Source organism: Labrus bergylta, chromosome 23, assembly GCF_963930695.1.
Source record: "Labrus bergylta chromosome 23, fLabBer1.1, whole genome shotgun sequence".
NCBI classification, from domain to species: domain Eukaryota; kingdom Metazoa; phylum Chordata; class Actinopteri; order Labriformes; family Labridae; genus Labrus; species Labrus bergylta.
In genome coordinates, this window is record NC_089217.1 from 7,097,024 (window position 1) to 7,117,350 (window position 20,327).

The 20,327-nt window shown below is 41.5% G+C and overlaps 1 protein-coding gene across 5 annotated transcripts in view; it reads right to left on the bottom strand.

Moving 5' to 3' along the window:
- Positions 1–311: 311 nt before the first annotated feature.
- The window catches only part of wnt5b (wingless-type MMTV integration site family, member 5b), a 74,697-nt gene continuing 54,681 nt past the window's right edge, over positions 312–20,327 (bottom strand). For 2 of the 5 annotated variants that reach the window (XM_065951123.1, XM_065951122.1), the window contains 6 exons: positions 13,115–13,263; positions 11,963–12,050; positions 11,554–11,713; positions 8,004–8,296; positions 2,282–2,440; positions 312–2,188 (listed from right to left, as the gene is read on the bottom strand). In XM_065951123.1, coding sequence (XP_065807195.1) covers positions 1,889–2,188; positions 2,282–2,440; positions 8,004–8,296; positions 11,554–11,713; positions 11,963–12,050; positions 13,115–13,230 — 1,116 coding nt within the window. In that variant the 5' untranslated portion in view covers positions 13,231–13,263 and the 3' untranslated portion in view covers positions 312–1,888. Of the gene's footprint in view, positions 2,189–2,281; positions 2,441–8,003; positions 8,297–11,553; positions 11,714–11,962; positions 12,051–13,114; positions 13,332–20,327 lie in introns of all 5 variants that reach the window. The other 3 variants (XM_020652724.3, XM_020652716.3, XM_029280829.2) reach the window with 2 other exon arrangements.

Genomic DNA, 20,327 nt, shown 5'->3' on the forward strand with positions numbered 1-20,327 from the left:
AGAAATTGTTGTTTGTAGAAGTTTCTGTGGGTCAGTGTTAGTATCAGGTGATTTGTTAAGTCTGAGGCATGGTCACAATAACAACATGACTATTATCATGTTTTTTTTCTTCTGATTTATGACTAAATATCTTAACTCATAAAGCACTTAAGGGATTGTTTCGGCGATTGTGACTGCTCTCCTTCAGTTTCTCGTATTCGATTAAACTTCTTTTTCATCAAATGCAGCATCGTTTTCCAAAACCTTCTTTATAAGACAAAGACCTGGTCCAGGTTTTCCAAAAGCACTGCAGCAAGAACAGGACAAAGCTCGGTTGTTGTAGACTAGTTTATCAAAGAATACACAATAATAGTCATGTATAAAACATAGAAAAACAGGAGAATGAAAACAATAATAAAATATACCTTCTGTTCTTGATCTACTTTTCCTTTTTTAAAGTAGCACAAAATGAATTGCAGTCCTTTCTGTTCTTTTTTTCCCCCTCCACACTCTCATACTGACTTCACCGCAGCATGCTCAGTTCTCTTCATGTTTGTCGTGCTACATTATACACTTTGAGATATTCCTCAACCAAGAGCATACAAGTTGCTAAATTCATGGTAAGACAGTTTAATAAGATGTTGAGATGCTGGCTTTGAGTTGACTTAACAAGTTGCGTAACATGAGAAGAGCAGGTCCACTCTCAGTGTCTTGCAGAGCGGCTTCATTAAGGCAGATACGGCACATTAATCTCACTAATGCAGGCTTCGCTCACTTCACTGTCACATGAAGGTCGTGGAGTTGGACCACTGATGTGATCTGCTTGTTTGAACGGCCAGCACAATGTCAAGATGGCCTGAAAATGGCGAGCTTCATTAAGCGGAACAGACGCACTTGTCATCTCCCAGGTGCTGTAAATCACAGGAGCAATTACACTGAGACAAATGGAGAGAGTGTTCTGTAGGGTATTGGCCCATTCCCACACCAACATTAAGTGATTAAGTGTTTTATCCTGGATTTTTTTTTTTTTTTTTTTAACATTTCTACACAGCTGTAATTTCCCCATGCTTGAGTTTTCCAGTAATTTGTGAAATTGGCATTTTATTTTAAAATCACAGTCTCATTTTGGTTGTTTTACAGTTTCCCTTTTATCTTGATTCCCTCTCTCTTCTATCTCCCCCCCCCTCCCCACCCGGCTCGCGCTCATCCGTCTGTTCCAGTCTGCATTTCTGGTGGTCTCTGCGCGATGTTTGAGCAGCGTCAGCACTATTGACACATGCGAGGATTCCTCTTGCAGGGTCAAGCGGTCAAAAGTTCAGCGCTTGGAGCTCGAATGGCTTCAATCTCCAAAAAGGACTGTGATGATTTGTGAGGATTCCCCCCCCCCCCCCCCCCCCAGCACATGACTTTGAAGGGTCCAAACTGAGCCTTTCAGTTTGTTCGAGTCTCTTTAAATTACAATCAGCACTGTGTGTTTATTTATTATTTATTCATATATTTATTTCATCTCTCATATCTTTTTTTCACACTAATTGCATGTGTCCTTTTTTCAGGATCCATTTGTTCCTTTTTTTCCAAGTCCAATCTTTTTGTCCTTTCTTTTTTTCCCATCCCATCCATCGTTCAGGGTTTTGATCAGGCTATAATAAAGGAAGTGATGAGAATCTGGACCCAGAGGTGTCCAAAACGCACGGGCGAATAGACACTCTTCATTGTTTTCCATCGACTCGTTCATCAGTAAAAGCCGGGAGATTTGAATAACAATGGAGGAGAAAAGAAAACCTGCCTGAAAATGAAGCTGATGTGTCTTAACTTATCCTGAACAAACCGCTGAAAATGCTCCTTCCTCCATCATCCATCAAATCTGTCTTTCTCATCCTCTTACATCCGTCCATCATCCGTCAGCGTGCTATTTACACACAAACTGGTCCACCAGCGTTGTGCAGCGCTTGCACTTGACGTAGCAGCACCAGTGGAACTTGCAGTGGCAGCGCTCGTGCTTGTAGGTCTTGAACTGGTCGTATCCTCTGCCGCAGCACATCAGCTCGCAGCCGTCCATGCCCTCCGAAGTTTTATTGCAGAGGCGACCCAGCGTGCCCAGCGAGCCGGTGGTCTCGTTGCGGAGGCAGTAGTCCGGGCTGGTGTCGATGTACACCAGGTCCTCCGGGGTCGGGGTGTTGAAGCGCTTGTCCAACTGCTCCAGCTTGCCCTGAAAGTGGAGCGAGTTTGTTTAGTGTGAGATTCAGGATTATTTCAGATAATTGTGCTCACTGTTTATGACACTATGCTACGACTATAATACCTTGCGTCCTATGCGCATGGCCGCCGCACTGTCATACTTCTCCTTCAGGAACTCTCCAACACGTCTGAAGTCAGCCAGCTGAAGCCAACAGGTCTTTAGACTGCAGGAACCTGAAACACCATGACACTTACACGCCACATTTGCGAGGTTGTACACCGCCTGGAAGAGAGAGAGAGAGAGAGAGAGCAAAGAGCCACGTTTTAAAAACATGTGGTGGATTTCACTATCTGGTTTTCATTGCTTTCCTAACATTGGAGGGAGAAACACAGTTTTTATCAATAAATTCCCCTTACTTTTTCACTTTCAGTATAATTTCAAATAAATAATAATAAAGAGACATTTTAGTTCTCGCTCAATTTTTAAATAAAAATCATTTTTTTCCATCTTCAAAAATGATCATGTTCAGTATAAGACTTTAGTTAAACAAAAAACAAGTTAATTAAATAGTTTTGCTTATTGGATCTAAGCTCTAGGCTGTCAATTCAAGACCCCTGCAGTACTCTACAGTGAGAAACTTCAAATTCTTGCTGTAACTCTACTATATTAATACTCTGCTGCCATCTCGTGGTAGACATGTGTAACCGCATCTCACATCAACTAAATGTATCAGGAGGTATTGAAGAGTCATTGTGAAAGGCAAACTGCCTTTAGGTAAACAAAGTGTTATTCAGATGATGAAATTCTTACATCCATACATTTTTAATACTTTCACTTCATGCTGCTTCAAAATGTTAAAACATTCAATAAAACACTCGGTCACAAATGTGTGTAACACAATCAGACTTATTTTGACATCTGTACTACAACATGAGTGAACTTTTACACTTTATGGCACATAAAAAGTATTTTCAACAGAAACTGACAAGCCAACAGAGAACAAGCAAAGCAGACTGCGAGGCTACAAGTTAGAAACTGCTATCCCTAGCTTTAGTTAGATGCACTGTTTTCATGAAGTCTCTTTCTAATTGATAAAAAACACGCCAAGCAGTGTGTCCTTAAACTGGTGGTATTGATGTGATCTGCTTCACTTTAACTGAATTAAAACACGTCAAATGATTAGCATTGAAACGGTCACACTCAGCATAATTCTTTCAGACTGCGGATACAAAAAACGAGAACAAATGAATAACTGCTGAAGGAGACATCACATGTAGGCTAGCAATCCACATGTGCCAGTTCTATACTTTATCTGTCACCCATGTGTGCGGGTGCAAGACCCCCTCCAGTTAAAACATGCGGTAAAATAGACCAACAAAAGGGTAAAATACAAAGCAAAGAAAAACAAAGAAAAGTCATTTGCTCTTTTATGACGACACGGCTGTTAGTACTACTCCACCAAACTAAAACAAACAGACTAAGAATGGAAGGGTTTCTAATAAACAGAGGAAATGGCTATAGATATTGTACATCCAGTTTCCCACAGATCTCCTATATAGAAAGAAAAGAACTAATGTTGAAGAATATGTTTAAATAAGACGTCAGGTTATTTAGGCTGTAAAATCAGTAGGAATAGTAAAAGTGTCCTTTCATAGATTTCACAGCATAAATCCATATTCCAAGCATATCTTGATTTGTTTTAATGAAAAAGAGCCACCATTTAAGGCATTGTAGGTGAGAGCATGGGTGTTTTTTTTTTTAAATCATGAATTCAAAAAAATACTTCTCTGAGAAATCCTGCCATCGTTTCAAAACTGAACTTCTTGTTCCAGTCCAAAAGCTGATAAAACATTAAAGATAGTATACCCAAAAAGCTGATTAAGACAAACTGACCCTGCCTCTTCACACATTTTCAATGTTTCTGAGCAGTTTGAGTTTGCAGGATGTCTGGCTTGGTCCAAAACTTCATCATCTTATTTATCACAAGGGTATGCTTGATAAATTAGAACAGTTGATAGAAGATTTATTGTCCTTGCAGAGGTGACCTTTAGGGGGAGCACTTCACCCATTCAGCTACAAACACATGAAGAACACTATATTTCACGTCACTGATCGGGCATTGTGATATGTTTGTAAAGCCACTGAGACAAACTCCCTCACATTAACACGCTGTACTCGCTGAGTCAGTTATCCCTGATTCCTAAGTTCCCCTCACATAAATAAAAACCCACCGCTCCGTCTCCTCTCGGGCCTGATCTCAATTACCTTCTCACCTCTGTTAACCCCTGCATCCCAAACACAACCCTGACCCCCCACCTCCCACCTCCTGCTCCCCAATCCTCTCCTTTACTACCCAGCAGGCATAGCACTCGGCACCCTCCAATCCTGTGTCTCGACCCCCGTGACCCCCTCCGACAGACACGGAGAGCAGGGACAATGACATCTTGTGAAGGTAGAAGCCTTTTTTTTTTATGAGCGGTTTGTTTCAGAATCATTTCTTGATTTCACAAAAGTTTGAAACTAAAAGGACAAAAAAAGTCAAACTCTTAACAATTATTTTTCTGCAACTCTGAATTGTTCAGAGCGGACGACGAACTAATGGGAGTTAAAGGATTAGTTTCATTTGACAACACCAGCAGGAAATGCTAAATTTTATGACTCCTTGTGGTTTTACGAGCCTCTGTGTTTACACAGATCACCCACTGTGGGGTTTATTGGAGGTTAAGAAACATGGTTATCAGATCATAAGACACGCAACCAGTTTTTAATTATGGGCCCAAACATGCTGAAGTATAAGAGGGAGTCAAAATATGTGGGAACATTTTGAGTGAAAAAGTCCTGTCATTATATTGTGTTGCAAATGGTATGTGTGTGTGTGTGTGTGTGTGTGTGTGTGTGTGTGTGTGTGTGTGTGTGTGTGTGTGTGTGTGTGTGTGTGTGTGTGTGTGTGTGCATCAAGCATCATACCGAGCTATTTGGTGGGTCTGTGTGTGACAACCCACACAAATAAACTACACACTCATACACATACACACATGGTTAGTCATCCGTGGCAGAGACACGGTCTCTGTGTCAGGCACAATAGCTGCTGCTCAGTCAGGGTTAGGGGTTAGGAGCCGTGTGTGTGTGTGTGTGTGTGTGTGTGTGTGTGTGTGTGTGTGTGTGTGTGTGTGTGTGTGTGTGTGTGTGTGTGTGTCTGATTGAGGTTTGTCGTAGAATGAGGCAGAAACAGAGAAAATAGCCCACCCTTTGTCCCTTCCAAAGAGAGCCAGGTGAAGGGACACATTTTCCTGCTCGATGTTCTTGCTGGTAAAATTAAAAACTTGGTGTTGACACTTTAACATATCCCTTGTTTAAAGTTCATATGATGTTTGCCTACTTTATACAACCCTAGTTTAACTTTTGGCCGGTAGAGCAGCTTCAGTTTTTTAGCTGTGGATCCTACAGATGTCGAGAAACTAACTTTGACGATCATTTCAAACTGCATCTTTACTGTCTAAACTATTTTTGTCTTCCCTTGTAAATCTACTGCATATCCCTGCTCTATTTTCTAACCATACGTTTCTTCCTTTTTTTTTTAGCTGAAACATTTTTTGTGCAGGTATCTGAGCTGTGGTTTTAAGGCAAATTGCTTAAATCCTCAGATAATGGACACGACTACAGCCTCATGCTTGCAGAATTGGACTCAAGAGTGGAAATAACAACAACACGATAAAAACAAATAGAACTACCACTATTTACATGTAATATAAGAAGATGGGTGATTCTGGCTTTTACTAACAAAGCGCTCGGTGATGAATGTGAAAGTTGCCCTCGGTTCAGAGCAGAGGGGGCCTGTTACTGTCTTTAAAGAGGGAATGTGTTGGTGTCTGTGTGATGAGCCCTGCCTCGTTTGATTTGTGTTCGGCAGAGACATTGAACCTGGGTGGCTGTGTACTCTTGTGTAAAAGTTTGTGTGTGTGTGTGTGTGTGTGTGTGTGTGTGTGTGTGTGTGTGTGTGTGTGTGTGTGTGTGTGTGTGTGTGTGTGTGTGTGTGTGTGAGGAGGTCTTTCAGAGTTGCGGGACTGTGACGGAGGTCCATCCCTCACCCTGCGTCTCTGTCTCCAGACGCTTGTACACACAGACGACCACATTATCTGCCTCACACACAAGTCAAATGAAGCTGAGCACACACACACACACACACACACACACACACACACACACACACAAACAGCGAGCGGCACGCCCCTGTCACCTCCACAAAAGCCCTGCGGTTTGCCTCGTGCAACCAAGCGAGACAAATCCTGCTTAGGACGAAGCGGCGTGTCCGCGAGAGAAAGCGAGGAGAAGGGATAAAGAGGACGAGAGGAACCGTCTTCCTCCAGTTCGCTCTCCTCCTTTTCATCTCCCTCCTCTCCTCTCTTCCGTTCGGATGGACAGGCGACAAAGAAAAGCCGGGATCAAACAGGAGAGAGGTGGAAAAGTCATTCAAAAGAGAGTGTGAGTTACAGAAAGACAGTGTGTGTGTGTGTGTGTGTGTGTGTGTGTGTGTGTGTGTGTGTGTGTGTGTGTGTGTGTGTGTGTGTGTGTGTGTGTTAATAAAAAAGCTGTAGATCTGCCTCTCTCACACTCTCTCCTACAGCCCCAATGGGACCCTCAGCAGAAACACAACCTCTCCAGACCCTGACCTTTGAGCCCTGATACACATGCACAGAACCAGGCTCACTGTCTCTCACACAAATCAAACGGACACACACACACACACACACACACACACACATCCACACACAGACACACACACACAGCGTCTCTGTCTCGCAAACAGCTTGAACAAAGCCCCTCTGAAGATAAACACACTCTTCTAATCAAGTGTGTACCAGCACGGGCAAATGGACCTTTTACAAGCAAGGTGTGTATGCATGTGTGTGTGTGTGTGTGTCAGTGTGTATATGAGCGTGTGTAAAATAACATACAGCCCAGTTTAAAGTTTCTTTGAAATGCATTTTGAACATAGCATTTCCATACAACTTCAGCTCAACTATCAAGCTGGCTGCTCCTTATTGTGGCTGTATGGCATCCGCAGAGGGACAAAAAGCAAACAGCACACCAACATATCGATCATTAATCTGTAATTAATGTATCCAACAGTATTTTTCCCTCTCAATTTTGCAAGTTCTCATTTGGGCATTTCGTCATATAATCATATTATTCATTCAATTATATGTGTGTATGACCTCACGTGTGTGTAATGTGTGTCAGTGTGTACATGTGTCAGGTTACTTCTGTGTGTCATTGTACCTGCAGGTCTATCAAAGCACTCTTAAGTGCAGTTCTATTAAAAAATATTTCTGCACACTTTTGGCTCAGATTTCATGTTTGTAACCTTAAAAATGACTTCATGGCAAACAGGAAGGGCCAAAAATCTCAGAAACCCTCGAACACTGGATCCATGCATCTATAATTCATCCATCCATTGTTTTTATTCTGATATCTCATCAATTAGTGAAGCATGCAACTGTCTATTGTGTATGTGTGTTTGACCTTCAATGTGCGTGTGTGTATGTGTGTGTGTGTGTGGGTTACAACACTGGAATGTGCACTGACCTAGCAACCTAGCCAGACTCCAAGGGCGTTAGCAGTTATGCCATTTGGAACCTCCCAATAAATAACTTACACGCACGCTCACAAATAGTGCCAGACCGGGCAATCAGGGGCCACCTCGCCTCAAATAGAAAACGCAGTGCTTGCACAAATACACACACATTGAGATATTAAGAAGACTGGAGACACACACACACACACTGACTCTTATTACTCTAACTCTAAAGGCTAAGTTTAAGACCACAGTCTGTGTGTACTGTACCTGTCTCCCTGCTTCGTTGTTCTGAAGGTTCATCAGAGTGCGAGCGTGCTCAGCAGAGCCTCGCGGGTAATTCTTCTCCCTCTCTCTGGCGTCCACAAACTCTCGGGCGAACCGGTAGCCGTAGTGCACGTTGTCACCGCAGCCTCCCCACAGCCAATCACGCGGCAGGTCGCGGGGTCGAGCGGACCGACTGCAGCCGCAGGTGGAGAGCTCTCCTTCGCGGCACGCCCTGCTGATGGCGTTGACCACCCCGGCGGCGCTGATGGAGTACGTAAAGGCGGTTTCCCTGGAGCCTGAAGGAGAGAGGGATTTCATTTGATTATTTCAGGTCAAACTTGTAACAGGTAATCAGCAAAGTTAAACATGAATAGAGCACTGCTGCACACGCTTTATGTCATTATTGTATTTTTTTTTATTTTATTAATGGCTGCAGTAAATGTGTGTTCACTGACAGGAAACATGGCCAACTGCTCAGGTTAACACACACCCCCAGCACACTCACACACACACACACACACACACACACATAGCAAACAGCCCCACACCCACTTGACCCAACAATGGACAATAGATGTGATTTTAGGCTTTGACTCAGTACCTGGTTAAACTCAACAACTTTAAATACCAGCTCAGTCATCCATAATATGCATGCAGCATTTAATGAGGTAAACATATCAGTTTCCCCCTTCAGGGTGAACCTGTCCTAACGCTGGCCAGTCAACCAGTACGTTAAAGAGGGATTTCAGGATCTCCAGATAATAAAACCAAAATGTGGAGGTCATTCCAGTTCAATGTTAACTTCATTTTGTGAGACATGTATTTCTACTTACTTAAAAGTCTGTCAGCTTCATGTTGTTTTAATAAATCTTTGTTGGACATATAAATCAAAATCTGCAAAGCACTAAAAGTAAGAAACAGATCTTATGTAGGAGGGGATGAGGAAGCACTTTAACTTTAACTGTGTGGCACCATCCTACATTGTAGAATACACACCACAAGCTGTGTGACTATTCTCTGCATTAATACACAAACCATTCAGAGGAGGGGGGAAAAAAAAAAAAGAGGACAAAGACAAAAGACGGCCTGACAGGTAGGATGTTAAGTGCTCTGAGACTGAACATTTACATGAGAACAGCAAAGGGCCTTGAGGTATTTCCAGCTAAGACTACATCAATAAAGATACAGCCTCACTCTGATAGGCTTTGTATTACGTGAAAATCCACCTTTTAGATATTTCTTGTTCTTTATGGATGTTAGCCATAATCCCTGATGCCTTTAATGACCTTCTAGATAATAGTCTTTATCAATAATACTTATTTTTTTAAACTTAAATATTTCTGTTATCGCACGTAACAGCTTTGGTGGACAGCCAACAAAAAAAAAATATTGTTTGACCATATCTACAGGTATATTGTTTAGTTTTTAAGCTGTTTTGTTGTTTTAATCTAGTTTTCCTATGCCTCTTTAAAACATGCGGCAGGCACAACAAATGGAAATGGCTAACTGTGAGGCTTTGTATCATTTTTTATCTGCTCATAAATGTAAAAAAAAAAATAATCAAATGATATAATATTTGTTGAAGTACACACATCTGTTCAATTACATGATGTCAATACAACATGTGTAGTCTATCTCTAGTCAATAAGCACATTACTAAAGTAGTGTAGTTTGCAGCCTATAGTAGGGAATAAACACAGCCAGGCAGCCAGACAGGCAGGTATGCATACAGACTTGAGGCGTGTGATCTCCTCTTTCAGGTTTTTTTTTAGGAGCACAGTCCCCGTCAGTCAGGATGCTCGTTCACATTATGCAGCAGGATAAAGAGACAGAGAAGAGTCCGAGTGCTTTATGAGACTGCGGAGCCCAGACTTCAAATAGCGGGTCCGGATCTGCCGGCTCCGTGTCAGCTCATCGTCGCATTTCAAAAGAGGAGCCGCAAGACAATGGAGCCACTAACACCTCGGTATAAACCTGGAGATAGACCGACTGTCAATAGAGAGACAGTCAGCCAGAGAGGAGCTGCAAACACCTCGTCTGACTGCCCGCAGCGGATTTGACACTTACTTGTTGATGAGAGCTTTCCCACATCGCCTGCTGGGAATTAGACGCACATGAAACTGATCCCGGATCTGAGCTACTTGTAGTTATTTGCTAAAATACCGCCTAAAGATGAGCTTTGTTCATGAGTGTCTCCTTTTTGAGCGCCTTGTTTACTGCGTTGCTTGCATGTGTTGGTCTAAAGTTACCCCTCTCACTGCGCCTGCGCAAAGGAGGAACGACGCGTGAGCTGGCTTTACCTTTCAAGCAAAATTAGGAATTTACAATCACAGGCTCTTGGCAAAGGAAATCTTTGTCTTTTATATGTTAAACTTAAGACTATAACTGATGCCTGGATTTTTTAAATATTACAAATAATATGTCTTAAAATATTTTGAGCAATTTTTGGTTTTTATATGTTTTACAACATAAAATAAAGGTAAATCTACAGTAAACCTTTAGATCTTAGAAATCCACTAGTATCAATAAATATGTTGTGGACATTAAAACTTTAATGTTGGACTTTAAAACCACTTAGACCATAACTATTGCAGTTGTGGGCTAGAATAGAAAACTTCCAGGAAAAATACCATTCATTTATAAGTAGCCTGAAAGACGTCTTAATTCTTGCACGGGCTATTAAATGAATAATATGTTGTAGAATAGAATAGAATACATCTTGAAAATTTGCCTTAGGCTCTCCTGATACATAATGCAGGTATTTAAACAGACAAACAAATGGAGAGCACAGTGTCATCAGCAGGAAGCGCCCCCAGAAACAGAAAATGTAATGATTTGTTTAATTTGGATTGGTGTGCCTTTAAAACAGCGTTTACCATCTGGCTCTTTCACAACTTGGTCCAAAACACAGTGTGTGTTTGCCCTGACCCTCAGGCTGTATGACCTGTCTACTCTTTGGCCTGCTAGTGTCTCTACCAACCTACCGTTCAACTCATATTCCTGTCTTAACAATGATATGTGGCACACCGTATTGTTATTCCAGCCTATGACTGTCTGACCTCAAATGAACCCTTCTGCTGGTCAAACATTCAACACTCAGGTATACCTGCTAAATTACTGTGTTAAAACAAATCATTATAACAGCGCTAATAAGATCATTAATGAGTAGGTCTATCACCTATTAAATCCAACATTTCATAAAGACTTTAGATTAGATTTTGTTTTTTTTGGTCGCAAATATTTTCTGTCATCTTTGTTTTAAATTTCAAAATAGCTGATAGCAAAATGCAGCTGTCATCACTTTGCCTCTAATTTGACCCGGCTGTCAAAGATATGTTAAGAGTCCCTTTTGGGCTTTTGCATGTCTGATAAAATCACCGCTTTGTGGCTTGTGTGTAATAGTCCTACGACTGAAAAGCATTTACTAATTACAATGCAATAATTACAAACAGTAGAGTGGAGATACCAATCACTCTCAAATGAATTGACCCGCCTTTCAGAATAACACCAGCAGATCTTTCTTCCTGCACTTCACTTCTTAAAGTCAACTCACCAATCTGCATGACCCGTCCAAACACAGACGTGTTGTCCACCGTGCTGCAGTTCCACCTCCTCTGTCTGAACTGGTACTGGCACTCCTTGATGCCAGTCTTGGCTCCGTCTCCGATGTAGATCATGTGGTCCTGGTACAGCTGGCACAGCTTCCTCTGGCCCTGCAGAGTGAACAGCAGCACAGGGGGAGATTAGCAAAGATTAGCATGTTTATGTTTTGATACTTAAACGTCCCCTTTGGGGAAATTCCCCTTCTTTGACTACTTCCTCTGTATCAGGGGTGAAAAAATGGCACTTGTAGGAATAAAATGCATGACCTATTTTACTATTACTGATGTTGTTAATGTAAATAATGTTGTGAAATTGGGAAGAGAAGTCTTTTAATATTAGAATAAGACAAATAAAGTTACCTGAGAGAGACCAGACAGCTGGCTGCAGAGAGGCTGAGCTCCGATGATGTACATCTCCGGCCGCTGGATTGGGGTCAGAGCTAGTGACCTGAGAGACAGAGAGCATAATGAACCTACATTTAAAACCAATAAACTCAATCTATCTGTACTGCTTTAAGAGAAACGGCACAGACAGGGTTTTCTGAGATCTACAACTCTCTCTCTGAGAGGAGGCTACCAAGCAGAGGACAAAGTTCAGACACAAGTTTATTAGTACAACTGGCCTATAAAGTGCAGATACATGGACTCCTCTGGTGTTCATCAGTGCCAGCGTACTCCTTGTGTTGTCTTTCCTGTCTTTCCCCTTGTAACTGCCCTAAAAGGAACTTTAATTTAAACCCTTTGAGTCAAATTTGCTTTGAAAACATGACATGGCAATCTGTAACCAAACAGAAAAATAGAAGGTCTGGTTCCTTTCATGCCTGACAAAGGAGTCCAACAAGAAAGAAAGATCAGACAGTTATAATCTGAAAAGCTTTAGGAGTATCTGTTCTGTGTTATTAGCATTAACACATGCCTCAATGCATTTCTACAATCTTAGCATGGTTTACACAGCAGGTCTGTTGTCTTCAAGCTGCATTTGATTTGTTGAGTGCATGGCTAAAGAGAAATCGTAAATGTTAATAATCCAAGTACACACCAAATAACTTGCACTCTGGCTCTCACTTAAATGGCATTGCATCTTGTAAGTCAGAGAACAAGTTTTGTTAATTGAAGGGTCCTATCAGCACATCAGCAGGCAGCCATGCAGTGCCATTTGGGGCTCAGCCAGGGTAAATATTGTGACAGGGCCCTCACATTTGTTCCACTCACTGTTTGGGCTCCAGCACACTGGCTGGAACATCACCCCCAAAAAACACACATATGGAAGACAACTAGAATTCTTGGGTTACAATTTTTTTTTTCTTCATTTTATCAACAGCTAAACAAAAACATGTTTAGCATACAATAGGATGATGCAGCAATTGAAGAGATATACCATGAAACACTCAATTTGAAATTCTCTTAAAAGTTGTTATCTCTGCTGCCATTCAGTTGAGATAATTCCCTTTTTATCAGCCATCACATCTTGCAGAAAATCAGTGCCCCACCAGATACCGTTCATTGACTCACCACCATGAGTTGGCATCCACTAGCAGCAGTTGGGAGCTGCAGGCAAGGAAGGCGGCTGCCAGCAGCAGATGTCGAACCACACCGGTTCTCCTTCTCCGGAAAGGCCTGATGTCCATGTTCGCCGCCGCACAGCCGACGGTGTAAGTGCTCTGCTGTGGAAACATGGGGCAGACAATCAGGCGGCGCCCAGCTCGGTCCTGCTGCTGGGTCTTTGGGACTGGACGCAAAAAAAAAAAAAAGTAGGCTAGTTGCAGGTTCAAGCCCAACACACGGGCTTACGTGTGTTTTGCACCACTTCTGCTACACTGTTTACTTTCGGACCACTTGTCTTTCACACTCTCCTCTCCAGTTTATTGTTTTAAAAAACACAAAAACAAAACAGCCATAAAATCGAGTTGGAAAAAAGCCACCAAAAAGGCCAGAGTTTCAAATCCTCAGTTGGTTTCGCCGTGCATGTAGGGACAAAAAATTACAGCCGCATTTTCTCTATGAAGCTCTCAAGTCTGCTGATACAACAGTGAATCCAGTTTACTGGTAAGACTTCGTGCGTAAAATGGTTTGGTTTGGTTTTACGCAATGCGCGAGGCGATGTCTCTCTTCTCTTGCATCAAAAAAGAAATGAATACAACAAAGCAACTATCTGGAAAGGGTTATCCTGCTGTTGTCCTGGGGAAAGATTAACAAGGAGATTAAAACGCTAATTGAGCAGCAAAGCGAGTCTTCCTTTCCTTTCCTATCCCCTTACGACCACTCCACATCTCCCTCTTTCTCTTAGTCTATACTCCTCCTCTTCTCACCCCCACTTCGCCTCAGAAAGCCCCCCAACCCATAACCCACCCCTCTCTACCCATACATACATACATAGCGCGCGCATGTGCGTGGCAGAGGGTCCACCAAAAGCGCTCATTGCTGGCCCACGACCATAAGCACCTGTGATGTTGCGTTCAACATTTTGGGATAAAAACTAATGGGCAAAATGAATTTTTGCATAAAAGATTATAGTTAAAGATTAAGAAACTACAGGATAACTAATCGTTTCTAGCTAACCACTAATCTTTGAAATGTTAATTTACACACAAAACATAATTACATTTGGACATTGTTTTGTTTGTCTTTCTTTATTTTCTTTATTTGATTATTCATTCCGTTCAGTTCTTACATTTTTGAAAGAGTGAATGTTTTAAAGAAGAAAGTTCAAATACAAATGATCAGAAGGTGAAAGGAAGAGAAACCAGGGTTCCATGAGCTTTACGCGCGTCAAATTCCTTTTATTAGCTCAAGTGAATGATTTGTTTGACCAAAAGGTGAATGCCTCAAAATCGTCTAATCCCTACTTCTTTGGTCTGCGAAAAAAAAAAAAGGCAAAACACCACCTCCTCCCACCCAAACGCACCAAACACACAGACAGGCACGCAGACAGACAGACGGTCAGGAGTCCCGGGGTAAAGAAAAGGCGTGTAGCAGCGAGCTTTCTTCAATTTATTACCCAGCAAAGGACGACGGTGAACCTGCAGAGAGTAACAGGCTCGTTTTTCATGCATCTTCTAAAAACAAAACCAAAGAGGGGCCCTCCAAATACCTGGAGAAACAGGATCCCTGTTTATTTAGTTAATTGATAAATGTAGCTTGTATTAGGTACAATACGAGTGCAAAAGACACCACATAACCACAAAAAGGCGAACACAATGACAATAAAGAAAAGTTTAGAGTTCTCAAATGCCCTATTTTATAACCAATGCGGCTTTCAACGATCCATAGGCAAAACATAGGCTCTAAATTGCCTATAGGTGTCTGAACATTTTAATCAGCAATAGAGAATGGATCTGTTTTATTCCAATTAGAAAACAGATGAGTCATGCATATTACCACTGATGACAGTTTCCGCTTTTTCAAGTCTTATAGGTTTATTTCACGTGGTACTTTTAATCTTCTCATCAGTATTCCCCTCAAACTCGTCTTTATCGGATTTCCGTGGGTGTTTCTCGTCTTGTAAAGTCGGATGTCACTCGTCTGCATGATAATAGACCCGCAATAATGTTAAGCAGAAGGGGGCCCGCACACCTTTCATCTCCTGAGAGCCCTAAAAGTCCCCCCTGCTCGCGCGCGCGCACGTGCACGCACTCACACAGAGCTCTGGGAAGTGATCTAACCGGCTGCCTTTCAATATACATGTGATTGATATTCTGCAGAGGGCGGGTGTTGGGTCAAAGTCAGGTTGAGCGAGTGAATCAACAGTACAACAATGAGCTACACATTAGACAACAGAGAGGTCATTAGAATATAAAACAGAGCTACAACTGGTTCAACCGATCACTCAGCGACTGGGGGAATAAAAATGATTACATTTCTGATTAGGATGATTCTTTTTCTTGCTTTTTCACTCGCTTTCTGATGCACTTTGTCTGACTGGAGCCACTTTAGATGCTGAGAATACAACGGCAACAGCGCCCTCTTCTGATGAAACACAGACAATGATTTATTTTAACACCAACCACCAAATAGCCTTTCTAATTCTGAGTACTATCATTTTAGGGATCTGGTATGGTAATATTTAAATAGTTCTAATCGTGGTTCTATACAAGTTTATTCTTATTCTGCTTCTTCACGACTTCAAATTTCCACCCATCAATGCATCCTATAGTCAGTTTCTATAATTGAAACCAGGGGAATGTTCTACCTAATTGTGTTTAAAGCAGTGAAACAATAACATCACTTATGATCGGCAGCAATAGTAAAATGCTGCTAAAGAATTGTTTTAATTCAAGAATGCCGTAAATAACAGCAACAGGGGGTATTTTCTGAAGTAGCGTGTGCTGTGCCTGTTTGAACACTAGGAGGAGCAGTTCAGCCACACATATCTCTGCAGGGAACGAGAGGGGGGGAAACTGAAGCAGGGGAGGGAGTGAGGGACGGGTGAGGGCACAGAGACAAAACTTTGAGCAAGTGAGATGAAGAAAAGAAAGGAGGTGGGAGTGGAAGCAAAGGGAGAGTAAAAGAGAGAGGGAGTGTCCAAGTAATGGATACACAGAGAGAGTGAAGGAGCGAGTGAGGGAGCGAGAGAGGACTTGTCCCCAGAGGATATGAGCAATAGCCGTGCAACAGGGAGCAACGCCTGAGAAAGTCAGCAGCTCCTCTCTGGATTAACAGCAGCCTCCCTCACTTTTTTTTATTTTTTTTTTATGGCCCACAGTGGCAGAGTTACAGAGAGCGAATGCAGCCTTCCCTCTCCTGCAGGGAACGCAGCTGCAGCCTGCTGATCAGGTCTGAGCTGATCCCCTGGAAGCTTCTCAGGCCAAAAATGCTAAATAACTATTATAAATGACTGTCACTTGAAAATGTATCAGCCTCTAGTTAAAAACAGAAGAAATAAGGGCAGAATATGAAAACAGACGATGAATGGCACTTGAGATACCTGGCAGGGAAGTCCGTATCTAATGTCTGTCCAGATAGTCAGTCATTTAGCTAGATTTAGGCGTTATCAGCTTCTGCACATTTACTCTTTTTCAGCCACCTTTTTAGGGCAGATTCATTAGAGGATGCAGGCAAATTATTGTCTATTCCATGGGTTTGTTTTTCTGAAGATGTCAGCAGAGAAAGGTGTATTTTTTCCACATGAGATGCTCTCTCCTAATAGTGCATTTTCAGTCAATTGCAACTTCAGTACACACTTTACCAGCCCTGAAGTTCTGCATCAAAAATGTCACCTTAGTGAAAGAATGTCATTTGGAGAATGTGTTTGGAGATGCACCAGTAAAAGTACTGAATATATTTAAATTTTGGCCTATGTGACTGTTGTGCTATTCTAATGCACCGCTGTGTTGAACACTTGATCCATGTTGCTTATTGACAGCTCAAGGTCTGCTATTTGTCTGGAGCAGATATAGTCTGTTTGTCTTTTTTTTTATTTCATACTTTTTCATGTGACAGCAATTAACACATTTTGCCGTTGGCTCTCTTCTTATCTTACAAACCGCTCGCGCTTCTGAAAACGTAAGTAAGTCAGAGCTGAGCAGACGAGGGAACACGTGCCAAAAATCTGCAGACTCATGGACACATTTGTAAGAACTAAAGAACTCGAAAACTGCAAATGCAGGGACGGCGAGCCCGAGGGATGATCAAACTACCTGCTCCACTTCCTCGAGATATGCGTCTGTTTGCTCTTAACTACACACATATGTAAGAGTAACACACACACACACACACACACACACACACACACATGTGCGGCAGTGAACTGCCAAATGCAGCTGGTATCATTACACACACACACACACACACACACACACACACACACACACACACACACACACACACACACACACACACACACACACACACACACACACACACACACACACACACACACACACACACACCCTGGGGAAAATGCAGTGGGACTTGGATGCAGCTGAGAGGGGCTATAGAAAGACCTTGAGTTTTATTTCTGTTTTTTTTCTGTCCTCCTTCTGTTCCTTTTTCCTTTCCTTCATTCCTTCTCTCCCCATTTCTCTTCTTGTGCCCCCCCCCCTGACTCTGTCCATCTCCTCCCCTCTTCCCTCCATCCATCCTTCTGTCAGCTGGCAAAAGATGAGTCATGCCTCTCGCTTCAAGGCTCAAACCCCCCCCCCCTCTAAATATATCTTCTCTATACTCTTCCTCCCCACTCTTTCTATGTCTCCATCTCCCACCACCTCCTCCTCCTCCTCTCACACTTCCCTCCGCAACGCCATCTGTTTCTCTACATCTCTCTGCTTTGTTCTGTCACTCTTTCCTCCTTCTTCTTCTTCTCTTTATCGGTTTCTCTCTTAAAAAAGTGGGATTCATCAACCATTGATGTTTCTTTCTTTCTCCCCATTTCTCTCTCTCTCTCTCTCTCTCTCTCTCTCCCCCATAGTGCACACAGCTGTTCTCACGCTCCCTCGTCTCTTAACTGTGATGATGTGAACACACAACCCTATCTTATTCTCATCATGTATTGTGTATACAATCAATTAAATAGAATCTATATGTTCATATTTGTCTCTGTAAGTCTTGCATCACTATATTTTCAGATTGATAAAAATGCATTGCAAAGATATATACAGTATATATAATGTTGTCTTGTATGAGCTTATTGTAACTATTTTGCAGCTCTCCTTGCAACCTTTTCCACAATCTACAAACATTTCTTGAGATCTACTTACACGCTTTAATTCTAAAGTTATCTTCAATGTGAAATAAGGGTATATTATTGTTTTGTAAATGAGACAGTATGTGTCTACTCCACATTATTTTCATGATATATTTTGAAATTAAGTACGCCTTTTGCTATAGCCTTAATAAAGCTACTTATTGCATATTCAGAACATTTATATAATGCAGATGCAAAACTAAATTCAATTAAACTTGTTTTCTAGATGCAATCAAACATAAGTTTGCATAAATCATGATGATAAAGTAGCAGTCATAACAACTCTAAGCCAACCAATGTATTAAATGCACCTTTTTGATGCGATAGTTCTTTGATTTGATGTTTCCAAGGACAAGAAGCTAATTTAAGGCCGCCCAAATATTATTCAAGTGCTCAAAGAAAAACTGTTCAAATTAAGCTGCATTTATAAAAACAAAAAAAAAAATATGAGCAACATCTGCCTGAGTTCCTGAGTCGCTGGAATGTTTATATGTTATTTTATGATCATCTTCCTGATAAGCTAAGGGGCATTTTAGTGGGAGGAAGCATCTTGAGACAATTTCTTGGATTTGTCTCATCTGGTTGAAGAAGATAGTAGAAGTTTTATCTAATAAATTGGTCCTGACTAGCCTGGTCTGACAATAATCCAGCTCTGGCAGGCCAAGTTTGGCACTGGAGACGCCAAATCCCTGATCCAGACCCAGGGAGAAGCCACCGGGGCATGGAAAGTCCCCCCCCCCCCCCCCCGGTGCCCCTTCGAGCCCCTCTGGTCAAACCGCACTGCTCCTGATCCTGTCCCAGGAGAAATTAACGCACACACTCTGTGCCTCACACTATTAGACACGTGCTAACATTCACACATGCTTCCAGTAAGCAAATAGACGTCACAATCAATTTTTCTCCTCTCTAGGGAGATAAAACATTTTAATAATACGCAAACACAACAGCAAAGAGAGACAAGTAAGTAATCTGCACAAACACACTTTTACTATTGCATCTCTATTTACTTACTACAAAAGCATCCTGCAGTCTGCCTGAAGCTGGTTTGACAGCCCAAACTTTACCTCAAACTTTCATTTGCTGTGTTTAATTTAGACACAAGAAATGTATTTGTTTATTAGGATATGTTTTTCACTGATTTATTTCTTATCCCACCACCTAACACGCACAAACACACACACACACAAACACACACACTAATGAATTTGAATACTGTCTGTAACCTCAGACATTAAAAAAAAAAAAAAAAACCTTTAGCACTGTCTGAAATGAATGTTTGATTTGTTTGAAATAATTTACTGAAAGATAATGATAATTCTGCTAAGTGAATTGTAACACTGTAATAATGTGCACCAAAACGTCTCCTTGAATTTCAGTGTCACAGTGTGAAGCTAAAGGATTAAATTCCTGACAAATACATCATTGTTAAAAAAAAAAAAAAAAAAAAAAAAAATGCACAGGAACTTCATTTTGCTTTAACGGTCTTTGATTCTTCAAAATATTCTGATGTGCTTTTCCCTGCCATGGGTTCATACTGATTCATCGTGTGTGTTATCTGTACAGAGTGTTATCTGTTCAAAGAGCTGCTTGGGCTTTGGTTGAGATTGGAAAAGGCTGTTGATACTTCTGATACGCATCCCAAGATACCGCTAATTAATAAGTACCACATGAGTGCAGTGCACAGCAGGAGGAAATGAACCCTTTAAAATGTTATTCCTCCTTAAAGATGGACACGTCACCTTTTTCCATTCTGTCCTACAATGACACATTTTTCTTCACCATTACATCAAACTGTAATATTCCAGAAGTCTTCTTGATTAATTTTTTAAACTAATTTCAACATATCAACCACAGACATACTTGATATCTCCTTAAACTTTGCTTTGAACAAGTATTTGGAAAGGAAAAACAATAACCTTTTCTTGAAGTTGAGTTGTAATAAGTTTCTTATTTCCTTTCCAGTACCGGGGTCAGTAAAGTCAGCTCCCTGATTTAGAGTTTCTTTAGAGTTTGAATTTTCTTTTTCTTTCCTAGGACATCATA